This window comes from Lemur catta, chromosome 9, assembly GCF_020740605.2.
Source record: "Lemur catta isolate mLemCat1 chromosome 9, mLemCat1.pri, whole genome shotgun sequence".
Taxonomy (NCBI): Eukaryota; Metazoa; Chordata; class Mammalia; order Primates; family Lemuridae; genus Lemur; species Lemur catta.
In genome coordinates, this window is record NC_059136.1 from 684,015 (window position 1) to 702,348 (window position 18,334).

Consider the following 18,334-nt stretch of genomic DNA (forward strand, 5'->3'; position numbering starts at 1 on the left):
AAGCCTTTACAATGCTTTTTTTTTAAATCTCTGCAGGTTATGGAAGGGACGGAGATCTCTGGCCCAGCACAGCCGTGCGGGCTCTCTGCTTCCGGAATGCTCCGCCACGTGGGGGTGCAGCCACGGCAGCAGACACAGGAGCAGGACACCGCTTCACGTCTGACATAATCCCCGGGTTTCAGAGGCCGATTTGAAAAGAGCTCGGGATAATTGGGTTTGGGAGATGAATTTTAAAAATTCTCTAAAGGAAGAAAACCTTTGGAGTTTGAAGGTGACGCAGCAAGTCCAGTGATCTGAGCTGTGGACGCCGGTAGTTTTCTACCAGACAGAAAACAAGAATTTAAATCACAGGCTGGTATCTGGAGTATGTAATTTGTAACAAATCTACAAGGTGCCTACGTAGAGAAAGAGGCTTTAACATTTGTTAGGATGTGCAAGAGCTCAAAACCAGCCGCTCTGCCACTAAGTCTGGGTGTCTGGGCCTGTTTGACAGGGCAGGCACGGAAGTCCCTGTCACAGTGGTTCTGGCCGGCGGGTCCTGGGTCTGACTGTGTCAGGGCACTGCCAGGCGGGACACGGCCGGGGTCGTCCAGCCCTGGGTGACAGGCTTTGCTCACATGCTGGTCTGCATGTGCTGCGAGCACCCAGATGCCACGTCTACATGGCCATGTTTGGATGTGTCACGGCGCTGGTGCCTTGGAGATGAGTCTCGCTCCCGAAGTGAAACCTGTCCCCTGCCCTGACACAGGACGCAGGCTCCTCGTTGAGATCTTATGACAACAGTCAAGGTTACTAGCCTGGAGTCAGACTTGACACAGTTACAGAATAGACCTGTAAGAAGCATTTCCCGATTATTTGTAAAACTCTGTGAGATCTACCGAAACCAGAATGAGCACCGAGGGTGGGGTGTGCAGAGATTAAAGGGGACACGGTGGCTCTCAGGCTAGAAGCAGTGGGGACCATCTCACCCCGCAGCCTGCAGAGTTTAGGGGAAGCAAACTGTCATTTCCCCTCCAGTTATCTGGGTGATCTGAGAAAACTCTGACTTCTTCTCTGCCTGAATTATTGAGATAACGGGAGACTTGCAGAGACAGCATGCACAAGCCTGTCAAGCCACTCTGAACAAACTCAGGAAGGGCAGCCGAGACTTAGCACACTTGGCATGATGTAGCCACATTTTAGATGAATATATTCTTGGATTTTTCCCGTTTATTTTTCCTCTCCTGTTAATGAAACGTACATGCTCTGTGGTTAAAGGTTCAGCAGTTCCTGGGGCAGCATCCCGCAGGGGAAGGAGTGAAGGCTGTGTCCACAGGTTTGCGTTTGCACCCCGATTTCACGTCGACCCGCTGGGGGACCGCGGGGCGGTAGCTTAGTTTCTCTGAGCCTCTCTCCCTCCTGTGTACAACGGAGTGAGAGACGCTTTTCCTGCAAGGTTGTGGTGAGGGTTAAATGATGCCGTGTGCGACAGGGCCCGCTGCTGTGCCTGGCAGGGGAGAAGTCTCTGGGTAAGAGACAGCTAATTTTAATTTATTTCTTGAGACCTCCGAAGCAATATCTCAGAATATCTTACACAAAATGGAATAAAATCTAGGTGAAAACTTCAAGTATCTCCTTGAAATCCCCACTGATTTTATAACTGTTCATCTCTAAACTCATTTATAAAGTAAAAAAATTCTGCCAGGTAAGCTCTAGATATTATACCATTTCTATAAATGATATAGCTAGAGATTTATCTGAATATCCCAGCGTGTTATAAACAAAACAAAGTGCTTATTTTCAAAGGTCTCCTTTGGGGCAGGCTCTTGTTCAGCCTCAGCACCATGACATTTAGGGCTGGGTGGTTCCTGTCGTGGGGACCGTCCCTCCTGTGGGGTGTCGGGTGTTTGGCGGCACCTCTGGGCTCCACCCACTAGATGGCAGTACCACCTCCCCCAGCCGTGGCCACCAAACATGTCTCCAGACACGGCCAGGTGTCTCCCGGGGACAGTGTCACCTCAGATGGTCTCCACCGCGCTAGAACTAGTTTGTACGTAGTGGAGATACGTCGAGAGCAACAGGGCCACGTGGTGGTGCAGACGCTGGCTGGCCCGCCAGACGCTGCCACTCACTGAGTCACAATTCGAATTGCGCTTTAGCAAGATGACCAATGGATACCAGCACGCGCCTTCGGGGTTCTCGGCGAACACGCTCAAACGTGAGTGCTCACGGTCTCGTACTTTGCAGGAAGGAAAGAGGATGACAAGCAAAGCACACAAGCTGGAGAAATCTCCAGCTCACGCACTTGGTTGGGTGTGGACGGCCCCACGCTTTTCAGGACCACCGAGTCAGCTGTGGCCTTCGCACGGCCCCCTCTGGACAGAACCTTATCTCATCACTGCTTGACGACGCCTTAGCTGAATTAGACCGTCCTAAACTAGCACAATGGCCAAAACACGTTATCATGTGTTATGCATAAGTAAGCAATGTTGTCCATGTCAGTGAACCTCACAAGAATGCTGTTTTGAAAGCACATTTGAGATTCAAACGTGCTTCCTAGACCAGAGGTTAACTTGCCCTTCTGGAATCCTAGAGTCACTATATAAATTAGCTGCAAACTATAGTTTTGATAATCCACCTTCTCTGGGCTGTTTAACAAAACATATTACAGAATGTGAGCCTAAAATTTAGAGTCTGGAACTTTCATTTAATTTCTAGACAATCTAAAAAAATTGTTTAAAAAATAAACAAACAAACAAACCCACTGTCAATTCTCTTAGAACCTCACCAGGTGAACGGCACCTGGCAAATGCGGTGGTGTCAGACCCGCCCAGTGTGTGTCGGCGCCTCGGACGTGCCGTGCACTGCTGGGACTGGCTCCCCGCGGCGCTCTGCCCTCGTCTCCAGCCGCAGACGTGCACACAGACGTCTCGAAAGTCATGTAATGCAACCATTTAGATGTTCCTAATATGTCAATAAAAGATCTACTGCAATCCTTCAATAGTATTTCCCAGTTTTCTTAGTGAAGTCTCAATTATAATTATTACCTTTTCCTTAAGATGGAATTGACATGACTGCCTAATAACATCCGCTTTAGAAAACATCCAATATTTTATCTGCACATAATTTTAAAAATTAAGTTGTAATCACACAAGTCTAACGGGGCCTGTCTCTTGGGTTGAAAGCGCTGCGCACAATGAACGAGGAGGAGCTTGGCCACGGCCAGGGCAGTTTCCCCACTCGGCCCTGCCGCTCCGGCCCCCCCAGGGCTGCCCCTGCCACGGGCTGGTGGTGGGAACTCACAGTCACTGGGTGTCCTTCCTTGGCCCTGTTTCCTACGCTGGTGAGTGTCACTGAGTCGGTTCCCAGCAGCCCTCACTCGGGGGCAGCAGCATGAAACGACCCGGCTGGAAGGTCTCAGTGGTCTCGTAAGCTCAGTGCTCTGTGCTGCAAATTCTGCCAGGACCCCCGTCCTCTGGGCAGTGCCACCCCTTGCCCCTGGGTCCTCCCCTAGACCACCGGGGTGAAGTTCAGTTAACAGAAACAAACAGGGACTAGTTTCAGCATGTCCTTTCCCCACTTCCGATTTTAGGAAAGAGACGATGATATTGTTTCCAAATCCTCTGAGGAGAGATTACAGGTGGCCGCCCTGGAGAAGATCATGGTGGGGGATGGGGGGGGAATGAGGAGGGATGAGGCCATGTGGCCAACCTGGGACAAGGGAGTGGATTCCCAAGATTGACAAAAGACTTAGAAGTTTGCTGTCCCCTGAGTGGAGCTCTCCCCCTTCCAGAGAGAAACCTTGGAGAGCCCACGTGGTGTGTGGGGGGCTGGGCCTGGGTCCCCGAGGCAGGAAGGCATCTGAGTCACCTGCTTTGAAGAAACCTTGTAGCTTAGACATTGACAATAACCACAGCAGCCTGGTTACTAACGGGCATAGAATCGAGGGCTTTCTGAGGCTGAGTGCTCTGAACTGTCGCCGACCTCACGGAGCAGAGTGGGGGATTCCACAATGACTGGGATGGACTAACTCGGAAATTATCCAGATTAGGCCGAATAGATTACTGGGGGTAGAAGCAAGAAGATAGGTAAGACAGTTAAGAAAGCAAATATAAAGCAGTATATTTAAATGTGTAGCTGCAAAAATGAAAAGTAGGAAATGGTATTTAGAAATGACGATCTAGATGCTAGTTGTGCTCAGTGTAATTGGGTTGTCACTGCTTCTAAGTGTTTCCAGTGGAAATGCTAAAATATGTATTTTTAAAATACAAAATGATGAATTTATATTACTTCTAACTCAAATGTAACAGTATAGAATTTAAAATTCCACTCTTCATTTTTTAACCCATGTCTTTTTCCTTGTACACAAAAGGTCTGGGTTCCTATTGATAAAACATTAACATGATTACTCTCCTGTACGTTGCCCTTCAAGTGTCAGCTCAACCTTGCATTCCTGGAGTAAAGTCAATTGCGCTATAATGTATTATTCTTTTCATAAATTATTGAATTAAGTTTGCTAATATTTTGTTTAGAGGTTTTTACATCCATGTTTATGAGACTGGCCTTTAATTTTCCATTTTTGTAATGTCTTTATCTGGTGTTGGTGTTCAGACTGCTTATTTCTCTAGAAGACTTTTTATTTTTATTTTATTTATTTTAATTTTTTTATTTTTCAATTTCAGAATATTATGGGGGTACAAACATTTTGGTTACATCTATTGCCTTTGCGCCACCCAAGCCAGAGCTACAAGTGTGCCCGTACCCCAGAGAGTGGGCCCCACACCCACTTGTTGTGAATTTACCTATCCCCTGCACCTTCCACCTGCCTGGCACCTGGTGAATAATATTTCCATGTGTGCACCTAAGAGTTGATCAGTTAGAACCAATTTGATGGTGAGTCCATGTGGTGCTTGTTTTTCCATTCTTGTGATGCTTCACTTAGTAGAATGGTCTCCAGCTCTATCCAGGATAATACAAGAGGTGCTAGATCAGCATTGTTTTTTGTGGCTAGTAGAACTCCATGGTGTACATATACCACATCTTATTAATCCATTCATGGTTTGATGGGCACTTGGGTTGATTCCACATCTTTGCAATTGTGAATTGTGCTGCTATAAACATTCGAGTGCAGATGTCTTTTTTATAGAATGACTTTTTTTTCTCTGGGTGGATGCCCAGTAATGGGATTTCTGGATCAAATGCTAGTTCTACTTGTATCTCTTTGAGGTATCTCCATATTGCTTTCCACAGAGGTTGCACTAGTTTGTAGTCCCACCAGCAGTGTAGGAATGTTCCTGTCTCTCTGCATCCACGCCAACATTTATTGTCTTGGGACTTTTTGATAAGGGCCATTCTCACTGGGGTTAAGTGATATCTCATTGTGGTTTTGATTTGCATTTCCCTGATGATTAGAAATGTTGAGCAATCTTTTATATGTTTGCTGGCCATTATTCTGTCTTCTTCTGCAAAGTTTCTGTTCATGTCCTTTGCCCACTTTTTAATGGGGTTGTTTGATTTTTTTCTTGTTGACTTTCCTGAGTTCTAAGTAAACTCTAGTTAACGTTGGTGAACTGTTGTGTTTAAATTCCAAAACGAAGGGGGTATGATAACACATGTCTGACCTCCATCCCTGTCAGCCACCATAACTGGGAACTCATTTTAAGGTTTTTTATTTTTTATTTCTTTCTCTCGCCTTACCTCTCTGCCTGCAACTTCTGGAACAACGTTGAACAGCAGTTGCGACAGCAGGTGTTTATGCCTTACTCCCAGTTTCAAAGAAACAATTTTAATGTTTATCATTAATCATGAGGTTTGCTCCAAGCTTTTTATAGGTATTTTCATGACAGCATCCTAAGTGGTTGGTTGCTCACCTGCGTCTGCTTGAACCTGCTTGAACATTTTCAGGGATGAAAAATTTATACCACCCCCCTGTGCATTCTTTGTTTTGAAAGCTCTGGCTCCAGGAAGTCATTCCTTGTGGTGAGCTGAAATGCGCCCCAGTGTCAGAGTCATGCTTTGGCCCAAGTGTTGTTACCTGGAGCATGTAGGATAAATGTCCCCTGGGTCTGAGTGGTGGCACCTGTGTGGTGATGTCCCCCGGGTCTGAGTGGTGGCACGTGTGGGGTGATGTCCCCCGGGGTCTGAGTGGTGGCACGTGTGGGGTGATGTCCCCTGGGGTCTGAGTGGTGGGAAGTGTGGGGTGATATCCCCCGGGGTCTGAGTGGTGGGACGTGTGGGGTGATGTCCCCTGGGTCTGAGTGGTGGGAAGTGTGGGGTGATGTCCCCTGGGTCTGAGTGGTGGGAAGTGTGGGGTGATGTCCCCCGGGGTCTGAGTGGTGGCACGTGTGGGGTGATGTCCCCCGGGTTCGAGCGGTGGGACGTGCCGGCCGCTGCTACACACACTGGCATGTTAACCGCGCACAGGCGCCAGCCGAGGCCCACAAGGGCAGCAGGATTCTTTGCTGAAGTTCGGGTCCCCACGTCTCCTGGAAAATTCCTTCTCGATCGGCGACACCACAGTCTGTGTCTTCTCTGTCGATCGGGTCACAGCGAATGCAAACCGCGCAGAATCCCAGGGTCAGGATTAGTCACAAGTCTCGGGTCGGCGGCCACGGATAAGGCGGCGCATCAGTGTCATCTGCTGTCAGCTTTCACGAGGCCAAAGTGAAAAAATGACGGTTTTGTGGGAAAAGGGTCCCGACGACCAAAGCAGCTGAAATCGCCGAGGGCGGGACGCGACTCGCACCTTCTCGAGCGCGTTCGCGCGTGTCCCTCCCAGGACTGTGTCGCCGTCACCGGCCCCGCCCCGCACACTCTCCACGTCGGGGAGGGCGGGGAACGAGGGAGCGGCGTCCGCTGGGTCCGCTCGCCCACGAGTGACGCGGGCGCGCCCGCTGCGGGGCCGGGACCGGCGCTCGGAGAGGCGGGGCCGGACCACGGGGCGAGCGGGGCCCACGCGGGCAGGCGCGGGAGGTCCGGGGGGGGCGTGTCCGGGTCCCCGCCAGCCCCCGCGCCAACCCCGCCCCCAGCCAGTGCGCACGCGCGGGGCGGAGACCCCCCCCCCCCCCCCCCCCCCCCCCCCCGGCCACCCGAGCGCGGCTGCGCGGAGCCGCCCGCCCTCCCGGAAGCGCCCGCCGGCTCGCGCCACGTCTGTCCCCGCACATCCCGCGCGGTCGCGCAGCCGCCGCCCGGCCCGCGAGGGCGGAGCCAGAGCCGCAGCCCAGCGAGCGGAGCGGAGCGGACCGGGAGCGCCATGGGCGGCCCGCGCCCCGGCTGCGCGCTGCTGCTGCTGCTGCTGCTGCTCCGGGCCGGGCAGCCGCGGGGCGCCGAGCTCACCTTCGAGCTGCCGGACAGCGCCAAGCAGTGCTTCCACGAGGACGTGGACCAGGGCGCCAGGTTCTCCCTGGATTACCAGGTGCGGCGCCCGGCCCCGCCCCACCTGCGCAGCCGCGCGCCCGACCGCGGCGGCGGGATCAGACCGGGGCTGCGGGGCGGGGTCCCCAGAAGCCGGTGGCCTCGCCTCGGGGAGGGACGTTTGGGTCAGTCGGAGCCCCGAGACGGCCGGCCGGCTGGGGAGGCAGGTGCAGCGCGGGGCGGGCACGGGACGGCCCCGGGGTGGGGGGTGTCCGGAAGGGGCTCGCCAGCTGGGACCCGGGCTCTCCGTCTTGCCCAAGTCTCTGACCACCTTGTTCCCTCCCGCAGGGACTTAAAAGTGGCAGCGAGAGGAAGTGGGTTCCTAGTTCTGTCCCCACAACTTGCGTTTAAAGCGGAGGTCGGGTGAGCGCAGGAGCGGCGAGAATGGCGCTCTGGAGGGAGGCTCCTCGCAGCCCCCTGTCCCCGCGCCGGTCCGGAGTGGCGCTGTGGCCGCAGGACTCGGCCCTGCCCTATGGAAAGCCCGGCTCCTGCGCCCGGTCCCCACGACCGCGCAGGTCTGGGGGGAACGAGCAGATCCAGGGCGGGGGCCCGAGGGGTCGTCGTACCGGCCATCTGGTGCGGGCGCGCCGGCATTCCGCTGGGGTGGCGCGGGCTGCAGAGTGGGACAAGCTGTTTGGCCACCGCTCTGTGGTTGGAGGCCCTGGGGAAGGACTGTGCTTGGGGACAACTTAAGGTGTGATGGCCCCAGTCGCTGATTTGTCTACTTTCACATGTGTGTGGACAACATGCAGTGTGGCTGGGTTTACACTGGCAACCTAGGAGCCGTGACAAAAAAAAATGATAATTGTGTGGCTGGAAGGCGCCGGGATGCCATGTAGTCATTTCCAGGGCGGGGAGCCAGCGTGGTTTCGAACGTCCCCAGCAACAGACGCTCACTACTGTTTGCAAAGCTTGCTGAACAGGACTAGTGACTTTTGTCTGCACAAGGGACATTTTAAGTTTGGCGGCAGATGGAGGCTGTTGACGGTCCTTTGACGGGCCTTGGGTGTAGCTGTTGACTACCCGTGTGACTTCGCTCTATGCGGGTCTTGCTTTTCACATGTTTACACGGAGAGTTTGAACTAAATGATTCCCGAGGACTCGCCCCCCTCTGACTCCCTGATTCTGTGAACGCTTCAGTCTATGTCTGTCTTCTCCCTGGGTTCAGTCAGTAGTGGTGTCACTGACAGTCACTAGACCCAGCCTGCGAGCCAGGAGTGGCGCTTGCTCGGAGCTCCGGTCTCTTAGTGGAAGGGAGAAGCCGTATCAGCGGAGCGTGGCTCCCCTGTTCTTACTTGGGTGGCCCCAAATCTGATGCCAGCTCCCCATCACCCCCAGGGGGGCAGTTTGCCACCTGCGGGTTTCCAGTGATCGGCCGGCACTTGCTGGGCACTGGCTGTGTGTACTGAGCACTGGAATGTGACACCCCACTGGGTCCTCTCCTCAGCCCTACAAGGTAGGTCCTGCTGTTTTGTAGGTGAACACACATCCTTACCTTAGAGTAGCCCGTCCAGAGTCACACAGCTAGTGGTGGCAGTGCCCTAAAGAGGTGACCTGTTCCGTGTCTTGTGTTAACTGTTACACACACAGAAAGAAGCAGCGGCGTCCAGTTGCCTTGGGACGGTTCTGTGGGTGTCCCTGCCTTCGTCCTGCTGCTGATCCCGGAAAGCCTTGTCAGCCCACCCCGCGAGGAGCAGTCACCCTGGGTGTGCTCCCTGGCGCAGCAGGACAGCGCAGTGGTTAAGGGTGGGCCCTGGCGCAGCAGGACAGCGCAGTGGTTAAGGGTGGGCCCTGGAGCCAGCAGCCCTCAGGTCAAATCCCAGCTCTGCCACTTTCCTTGGAGCCTCGGTTTTCTCTCCTGTAAAAGGGGGAGAATTAGGCTCCTTGTTCTCCTGCTGAGCCCGACTTTGGAGTCAGGCAGACACAGATCCGCATCTCAGCCTTTTCGCTTCCGGGCAGTGTGACCGTGGCTGACTGACTTGGCGCTCTCAGCGCCAGGGCAGCGGGAAGGAGCAGAGCACCTGCCGTGGGAGGTTGAGGATCCCACGGCAGAAGCACTTGCAGAGTGTGGTCCCACGTCTGGTCGGCATTTGGCGGGCAGTGGCCGTCCCCCCGGTAACAGCAAACGTTCTGTGGTTGTCAGGTCATCACCGGAGGCCACTACGATGTCGACTGCTACGTGGAGGACCCCCAGGGCAACGTCATCTACAGGGAGACCAAGAAGCAGTACGACAGCTTCACGCACCGGGCCGAGGTCAAGGGCGTTTACCAGTTTTGCTTCAGTAATGAGTTCTCCACCTTCTCGCACAAGACCGTCTACTTTGACTTCCAGGTGGGCGACGAGCCCCCCATCCTCCCAGACATGGGGGAACAGGGTCACAGCTCTCACGCAGGTGAGTGGACAGTCACAGCCATAGGCTCCTATAAGCCCCCAGCGTGTCCCTCCTCTCCGGCCTCTGTCCCGGCTGGTGAGCGGAGTCCTCCCCCCGGTCCCGGTCGGGAAGCCCATGTTGGCTTTGCCTCTGTCTTGACGTCCCCGCCGAGGACGCTGTGTTCTTCTCCCAGTCCCCCTTTCGATCGGTAGCAGCTCCCCGCGGTGCTTCCCTCCACTCCCTGCTCTGCTCCTGCACGCCCACTCAGTCTGGTCCCGTGGCACCGTTTCCACGTCCCTGTGCCACGTGCCCCTCTGCTTACGTGACGTGCCCGTATCCTCCCTGTGTGCTGTGTGAGTGACAGTAGCACAAGGCGTTGTAACACGCTCTCCACATGTCGGAGGCTCAGCACAGCTGAAGTCTGTTCTCGTGACCTAGAGGAGGCCCGTGGGGACTCGGGGATCCAGGCTCCCTCTTTGTTGTCGTCCCCCTGCCTTCCCTTGGGGCTTCGGAGCCATCCACCTCCAGCCACTGGAAGCAGGAGGGGTGAGAAAGGCCGGCCCGGGCTCCGTAGTCACTCACGCACCTCTGCTCCTGTCGCGTTGGTGAGAACCAGCCGTGTGGCAGTGTTGGTGAGAACTGGCCATGTGGCAGCGTTGGTGGGAACCAGCCGTGTGGCAGCTCCGGGCGGAGGGAGGGCTGGCAGACGTGGTCCTGCCTGGGCAGCCGTCTCTTAGCCACAGCCCCACACGGTGGCAAGAGAAACTAGGACATTTTGGGACGACAGATGTTCCTGCAGAGGAGTGGGCATTTGGCCACCTTGGAGGCAACCGAAAGGCAGTCGGGCTCCTTGGAGACTCGCAGGGACACCCGTGGTTCTCAAAGTCGTCATTGCCTGGTCCCAGCCTCCCGCACCACCGCCTGCCCGCCCGTGTGCAGGCTGTGAGCTCCTGGGCCTGGGATTCCCGGTGATTTACTTTGTGTCGTCAGTGCCCGGAGCGTGAGGCGTGGCTCAGAAAGGAGCTCACCTCCTCGTTGTCATGTGACCGGGTGTCAGGGCCCAGGGACACTTGTGGGACAGGAGCAACCGTCTGGCGGTGTTTGCTCCAGACAAAGCCAGAGCGTCCTGGGTCTTCAAGGCGGCCAGGTCACCTTCCGGGTTGCCCTGTGAGGTGGCCACGCCCACGGCTCTGCTGGGCTCACCCCACCGCAGTCCCGCGCTTCCTGGGCCCTGTCCGCCGCCCTCCCTGCGCAGCTGGAGTTTGGAGCATGGCTTTGTCCAGGGCAGAAGCCACTGTCTACACGTGGCTATTTAATTAAAATTAAATTAAAAATTCACTTCCTCGCGCACTATAGCAACATTGCAAACTACCCAGTAGTCACAGGTGTCTGGTGGCCGCGCACAGACAGCTCCACTGGACACCGGCAGGTGTGAGCCTGGTCACGTGGCTGCTGTCGGAAGGACCAGCACAGACGTGTGGCGCCTGAGCTTTCGCCACCCGGCCAGTTCGTTGGCCACCGATGACAGAGCCCCGTGTAGGAGGTCTCGAGCCCCTGAAAGCTGAGCGGAAGGACTCCCTCTTTCGCCCCGCAGACAACGAGCTGGCAGAGAAAAGGCTGCAGGAATCAGGTCCATGGGGAGATGCTTTCCTGGGGCCCGGGCGTCAGAGTTTGATTTTGTTTCGGGAAAGAGCGAGCCGTGCCCCCTCCTCCTACCACCCAGAGCCTCTTCTTCGCTCTGCTCAGCCTGAGACGTCTCCTTCCTCTTCCGTAGCACGGAGCCCTCTGCCCTGCGCTGGCCGGACCGGCCGTCGGGGCTGCTCGCCTGGGGGCTGGCGTTCGCTCAGTCACACCCTGGGCCCTGAGAGGAGAGACAGGTGGAAGGTGCTGGAAGGTGCTGTCCCCGGTGGGGAGCCCTTCGAGGAGTGCAGCCCTGGGAGCCGGTTGCCCGCAGGGCGCTGTGGCCGTAGCTGGGGTTGAGGGTCAGGGGGCTCAGGTGGGCACTGAGGGGTTCTAGGGGGGTCAGGAAGGCTTCGCTGGCAGAGCTTTGGCTGGAAAGTGACAGCGTGGGGAGCTGCCCAGGAGCTGGCCTCCCGGGTGGAGAGAACAGAAGTTCGTGGGTTATGACTTCGCACTCTTCCCCCCGCCCTTCCTGTTTTGCGTGGCGGGTCCCTTGGAGCCGCTGCTGTCTCCCTTCCCCAGCCCCTTGCAGCTCCGGGGGGGCCCGAGGCCACGTGTTCTGGCAGTGACCACAGTCCTCAGGAGGCTCTAGGACCCTGGGTGGTCCTGGCAGGGGCAGAGGGTCACACGGCCAGGGGGCTGGGGACCCAGGCCCCAGGGGAGGCTCCGGGTTTCCTGCAGGGTGGGGGGCAGGTGGGAGTGGCCCCACTGAGGTTCCGTGCTGCAGGCTGCAGGGTTTCCTCTTAGACCAGCCCTAACGGCCCATCTCTGTGGGTTGGGAAGTAGTGTGATTCTGTGGGAGGGTGGGCTTCCAGGTGCCTGTGGTTCTTGGCGATGCATTGCTTTGGGGTCTCTTGGGGGCCGGTGCCAGGCCCTGCCGGGGTCTGCAGGCTGTAGGTGTGTAGGGAAGCCGCAGAGTAGCACCTGCTGCCCTGTCACCCGGGCACTGGCCCCTCTGGATCACTGTTCTGATCTGAGATTGTGCCTGAAAGGCCGGGGGCCCCCGTCCTGCCATCTCAGGGCTGGTTTCCGGCCTTTAAGGTGGTGCCCACGTGGGTGGGGGGGGCCGCACCTGTGATGCTGGGTCCTCCCTCTGTCTCCTCTTCCTCCTCCGCCTTCCTCTCCGGTGACTCTGGGTCCTGGGGGCAGCCGGGCGTGACGCCCAGTTCTGCCGCGCTCCCAGGCCGGGCCAGGGTGCACCCGGGGCAGGTGAGTCAGGTGGGACTCTGGTTTCTGAAGGGGCCCGTGATGCAAAACAGACTTGCGGAGGGGGTTCTGGCCTGGACACCAGGTGAGCCCTTTCCTGGTGCTTAAAAACAAAGGCTCTGGGTTTTTGTATATAAAACGTGTGTATGCCCGTGTGTAGGTGTGTGTGCATGCATGTGTGTGCACACACACACACACACATACGTGTGTTTCTCCATTCCTCCCCCCACTTTCAGTAATGGTCTGCTTTGTTCCCAGTCCTCTGACTCTAGTGCCCCGAACCTCCCCCGAGCCCGCTCTGCCCTGCCCGGGTGACCTGCGTAACTGCGGCCCTTGTCTCCTCCTGCCGGCAGAATTGCCGCAGCCCCGAGTGGCTCCCTGCCTCCCGACCGGCTCTGTGACATCCCTGTCCACCGCCGTGGCCACCGCGGGCTCTGAGCGTGCCACGCCCCTGCCCACGGCTGCGTGGTGACGTCTTGACGCTTTTACGCTGAGCGTCCAGCTACCCACCCCACCCCCGCCCCCGACCACGTCGGCCCCCCGATCCCAGCCCGGACCCCGCACGAGCTGGCTGCCTCTGCGTCTGCTGCCTGCACGCCTCCTGTCCCAGCCTGGGGTCCTGCTGCCCCCCAGCAGGGCCAGCGCGTGGCACCCCCGTGTCACGTCCTCCGTCGCCCCCCGCAGGATGAGCAGCTTTTCCTGGGTGTCCCCAGCTCCGCACCCCCTCCGTTGTCAGCTCTCTTCACGTTGTGTCACAGCGATTAACTTTCCCTTTAGGCTGCGAGCTCTGAGCCCGGCACTGGGGCCTGGCGCTCTCTCTCTCCCGGTGCCCGGGCCCAGCCCCTGGTACGCAGGTGTTGCGCAAAACGTTTCAGTGAGGGAAATCCTGGGTCTTGCAACTCTGGGAAAAAATTCCTGTGGACGCATTTTATGCATCTCTCTCCTGTGTCCCTCCTGGCCCCACCTCTAGTGATCGTGGCCTTCCAGGGATCACCAGGTGACGAACGTGTGGCACTGATCTGACTCACAGGTCTCCCTGTGTGTGGCCGTAGGTGGTGCCTGGCAGGGACCACCCTGGCAACGCAGTCGGCTCGACACGGGTTTACACGGGCAGAGGCTGCCTCCACGCCATGACCTTCTCCTAGTCCCTCCCAGTTTGGTCCCCATCCAGCTCTGTGACCCTGGACATGCTTTGGTGACCGTGGCAGCATCCGCCACTCACCTCGGCTGCCACGGCGCAGGGTCTGTGACTGAGCCGTCTCGCCTGGTGGTCGGCATTTGAACCAGTTGCACTTGGACATTGTCCCCTTCGGCTCCACTTCTTGATGTCAGGAACCCGTCTTGGGAGCCTTCGTCCGTTTCTCAGTGTCTGATGTCTGTACGTGGAGCCCACCTAGCACACATGGGGGAGCGAGGGAGCCCACCCAGCGCATGTAGGGGAGCGAGGGAGCCCACCCGGCGCATGTGGGGGAGCGAGGGAGCCCACCCGGCGCACGTGGGGGAGCGAGGGAGCCCACCTGTCGCACGTGGGGGAGCGAGGGAGCCCACCCGGCGAGCCTGGGGGAGTGAGGAAGCCCACCCGGCGCGCGTGGGGGAGCAAGGGAGCCCACCCAGCGCATGTAGGGGAGCGAGGAAGCCCACCCAGCGCATGTGGGGGAGCGAGGGAGCCCACCCGGTGAGCGTGGGGGAGCGAGGGAGCCCACCCAGCGCATGTAGGGGAGCGAGGAAGCCCACCCAGCGCATGTGGGGGAGTGAGGGAGCCCACCCAGTGAGCGTGGGGGAGCGAGGGAGCCCACCCAGTGAATGTGGTGGGAGCGAGGGAGCCGGTGCCGACTCCGCGGTCACAGAGCGCAGCCCGAGACAATAGGGCCTGTGGGTCGCCCCTGAGAACGCAGGTGAAGGGGCGGGGGGAGCACAGACAGGCTGAGTCTTCGCTGGATTCTGCTCCTTGAGCTGGTGCCCCGTCCTCCCCGGTTCTGTGTGGTGCACAAGGGACCACGTGACCTTTCACCCATGTGACCTGTCACCACTTCTGCCCCTGGGTCAGCGTCGAGGCCAGTCCCCACGTGCAGAGGAAACCCAGGCCCTGGGTCCAGCTGCCAGACGGGGCAAGACACTGCCTTGTACGTGCCGTGGCCAAGGGGAAGCTGTGGTTTCTCACGTGGTCTAGCGTGGCCCTCGCGTGGCCTGGAGTGAAGGGTGCTTCCCGCATGGGTCAGGGCAGCCGCGGGGTGCATGGTGCCGGCTGCCTTCGTCGGTGTGAGGGACAGGAAGGCCCTTGGGGAGGGAAGTCACTTGGCGACTCAGTCTTTCCCAGCCTCTTACCCTGGGCTGTGTAAGTGGTTTGTGGCTCAGCGGCTGCAGTGAGTGTCTGGCACCGGCTTTGTGAACTTCTCCAGCCCGAGAACTGGCTGTTGGGGTGGATGTTCCGGTCTTGGTTACGCTGCTGATTTAGGGATTGCGTGTGCGTGAGAACATGTGTTCTCACGGGGACTTAACCCAGTGCCCATTTACTCTGTCCCGGCCCCGCGTGCTGGGCGTCCGAGCGGGCGCAGCGGCTCTCGGCTCAGGTCTCTGGGCTGGAATCGAGGTGGCGGCCCGCGTGGCTCTTACCCGAGGGTCTGGGGAGGAGTCGGCTTTCTCGCTCGTCAGTTGCGGGTGGAGTTTGGTTCCTCATGGCCGTGGGACTGAGGCCCCGTTTTGCTGCGACTTTCGTGCCCTGGTCCCGGCAGGTGGTCGCCCCCACCCGCAGAGCCAGCGTGGCACGGTGACGTCTCCTCTCATCCGACTCTGTCCGGATGCTCCCGCAGCCAGCTGGAGAAAGCCCCGCTTTCAAGGGCTCGTGGGATTGGTCAGGCCACTGGGTAACCTCCCCGTCTTTAGGAGAGCTGTACCATGTGACATAATCACGGAGTGACAGCTCCTCATAGTCACAGGTTCCTGGGGCAGGGCAGGGCGTCTGGGTGGTGCGAGGGTGCATTTCAGAACACTGCCTGCCACCCTGAATATTTAGCAGGTAAAGGAAGTTGTGAAGTAGTGTGTGTTACATAGGAGCATGTGTGTGTGCATGTTTATATGTGTCTGCATCTTTGCATGTGTGCATGTGTTTATGTACATGAGACACGCATGTCTTCATGTGCTTGTGTTTCTACGTGAGACAACAGGCAGCAATCATGCAATAGAGCAGTGGGTTCAGAGTCCAGCACAGTTCGGATCTAGTTCACACTCCGCGGCTTATTGGCTGTGTGACCTTGGGCAATTCCTGTGGCGTCCTGAGCCTCAGTTTCCTCATCGGCGTGTGGGGAAGGCAGCAGTCCTTTCCCAGTGACGGCAGCGGCCGCGCCCGTCCGCGGCGTTGTGAGCATTCGATGGGAGAACCCGGAGCAGAGCCCGAAAGCACAGGCTGGGGACTCGGACAGTTGAGTCACATCCTGCTGGGCCCCGTACTAACTGTGTGACTCTGGGCAAGTTACTTAACTTCTCTGAACCTCGGTTAGGCTTATTATAAGGATTAAATAAAACCGCACATAAAACCCTTAGTGCGGACAGTGGCATTCGGTGGATGTCACGGAGGGTGTTGACGATGACGCTTGCTGTTTGCCGGATTCCACTCTTACCGTGGCGTTGGCCACGCGCCTGTTTTCTCTTCCTGCGCAGATGGAATCCGCCTGCGTGACCATCCACGAAGCCCTGAAGACGGTGATCGACTCCCAGACGCACTACCGGCTCCGGGAGGCGCAGGACCGGGCCCGGGCAGAGGACCTGAACAGCCGGGTCTCCTACTGGTCAGTCGGTGAGACTGTCGTCCTGTTCGTGGCCAGCTTCGGCCAGGTGCTGCTGCTGAAAAGCTTCTTCACGGAAAAGCGGCCCGTGAGCAGGGCCGTGCACTCCTAGCCCGGCGCCCGGCCCCGGGCCCCGCACGCCCCGGGTGGCAGCTCCCCCGGGTCGCAGCTCCCCCGGGTGGCAGCTCCCCCGGGTCGCAGGCTGTGGGGCCGGGAGCTGCCGGGGGAGTGTCTTGCCTTCCGTGCTGACGCCAGCTCCTTGCGCCCGGCGGCCGGAGCCCCAGAGCCCAGTAATCTGAAGGCATCCGCTTGCACCGTGTGTGTGGTGCTGAAACAGTGTTTACAGTCGGCTGGGGACAGGCCACTAGGGGAGGGCGGGCAGAGACCCGGCGGCCTGGCTGGTAGGAGGAAGCCCAAGTGCCCGGGCCGCCGGGGCAGCTCGGGGACCTGCCTCTGCTCCCTGATGCTTCTGTCACTGGGCTTGTGTGTCCTGGCCCGTGTGCGGAGCAGAGGGGCTCTCGGTTCTAGCCTTTCCTCCCATGGGGCTCTCTGTACCTGAGGAAGCCAGACCCTAACGTGGCTTTGCAGCTCTGCCCACCCCCGGCGAGTGACGGGGTCAGCGATGCACGCGGGCCAGGACGGTGACGGGCGCCTTCGCCAGCTGTGCGTTTCCCAGGAGGCGGAGCGTGGCTAATAAAAACCAAGTGTGAGCACCCTGGGCACTTGTGCTTTCTCTCTCTGCCCTGAAGGAGCTCCCAGCTGAGTGGGGGGCATGGCCATGCATGTGGCGTGCCGTGTGCGTGGCGTGCCGTGTGTGGAGCTGTGCCGTGTGCGTGGCGTGCTGTGTGCGTGGCGTGCCATGTGCATGGTGTGCCATGTGTGTGGCTTGCCGTGTGTGGAGCTGTGCCATGTGCGTGGCATCCCGTGTGTGTGGTGTGCCGTGTGCATGGCATGCTGTGTGTGTGGTGTGCCATGTATGTGGCATAGCATGCCGTGTGCGGAGCTGTGCCATGTGCGTGGCATGTGCATGGCATGCCGTGTGTGTGTGGCGTGTGCATGGTGTGCCGTGTGCATGGTGTGCCATGTGTGTGGCGTGCCGTGTGTGTGGTGTGCCATGTGCAGAGCTGTGCTGTGTGCGTGGCGTGTGCGTGGTGTGCCATGTGCATGGTGTGCCGTGTGCGTGGTGTGCCATGTGCATGGTGTGCCGTGTGCGTGGCGTGCCGTGTGCATGGTGTGCCGTGTGTGTGGCGTGCCGTGTGTGGAGCTGTGCCCGGGCGCGGGACATGCCTCTCCTCCCGGGCGGCGAGAGCAGTGAGACAGGAGCCTCCTTGCTGTTCCCGTCACACCCCAGCCCGTGCACAGGGTCTGCACATGCTGGTCCCTCCACCCCCTCTCACCTGCAGACCTACTCCGTCACCTCCCTCTGACCACGTGTCGTGTCAGTTCCGTGTCCCCCACCCACTGTAATCAGGATGGCGCCATCCCACCTGCCCCCGTCCTCCCTGCAGGTTAGTGGGCACCCAGTGCGTAGTAGGGCTTGGGCATCGGCGGGCACGTCTGCCCTGAAGGGAGCCTGCCGAGGAGTCTGGAATCCCGGGCTGTCTGGCAGAGGTTAACGGTGCACTGCGGGAAAGGGGACAAAACAATCCCGTTATAAAGATGCTCCATAACCTTTACGTGGCTTCATTAAAGGGTAAATGCTGCTAACCTTTGATAGGGTTCTGTTGCCCGGGCTAGAGTGAGTGCCGTGGCATCAGCCTAGCTCACAGCAACCTCAAACTCCTGGGCCTAAGCGATCCTCCTGCCTCAGCCTCCCGAGTAGCTGGGACTACAGGCATGTGCCACCATGCCCGGCTAATTTTTTCTATATATACTTTTAGTTGTCCAGATAATTTATTTCTA

The 18,334-nt window shown here is 58.1% G+C and overlaps 1 protein-coding gene across 1 annotated transcript; it reads left to right on the forward strand.

The window, feature by feature from the left end:
• Window positions 1-7,137: 7,137 nt before the first annotated feature.
• On the forward strand, window positions 7,138-17,145 carry TMED3 (transmembrane p24 trafficking protein 3). Its single transcript, XM_045561041.1, is given in 5 exon segments — window positions 7,138-7,393; window positions 9,536-9,757; window positions 9,759-9,785; window positions 16,308-16,578; window positions 16,611-17,145. Coding segments are annotated over 4 exon segments (648 nt in total). The 5' UTR covers window positions 7,138-7,231; the 3' UTR covers window positions 16,545-16,578; window positions 16,611-17,145.
• Window positions 17,146-18,334: the final 1,189 nt, after the last annotated feature.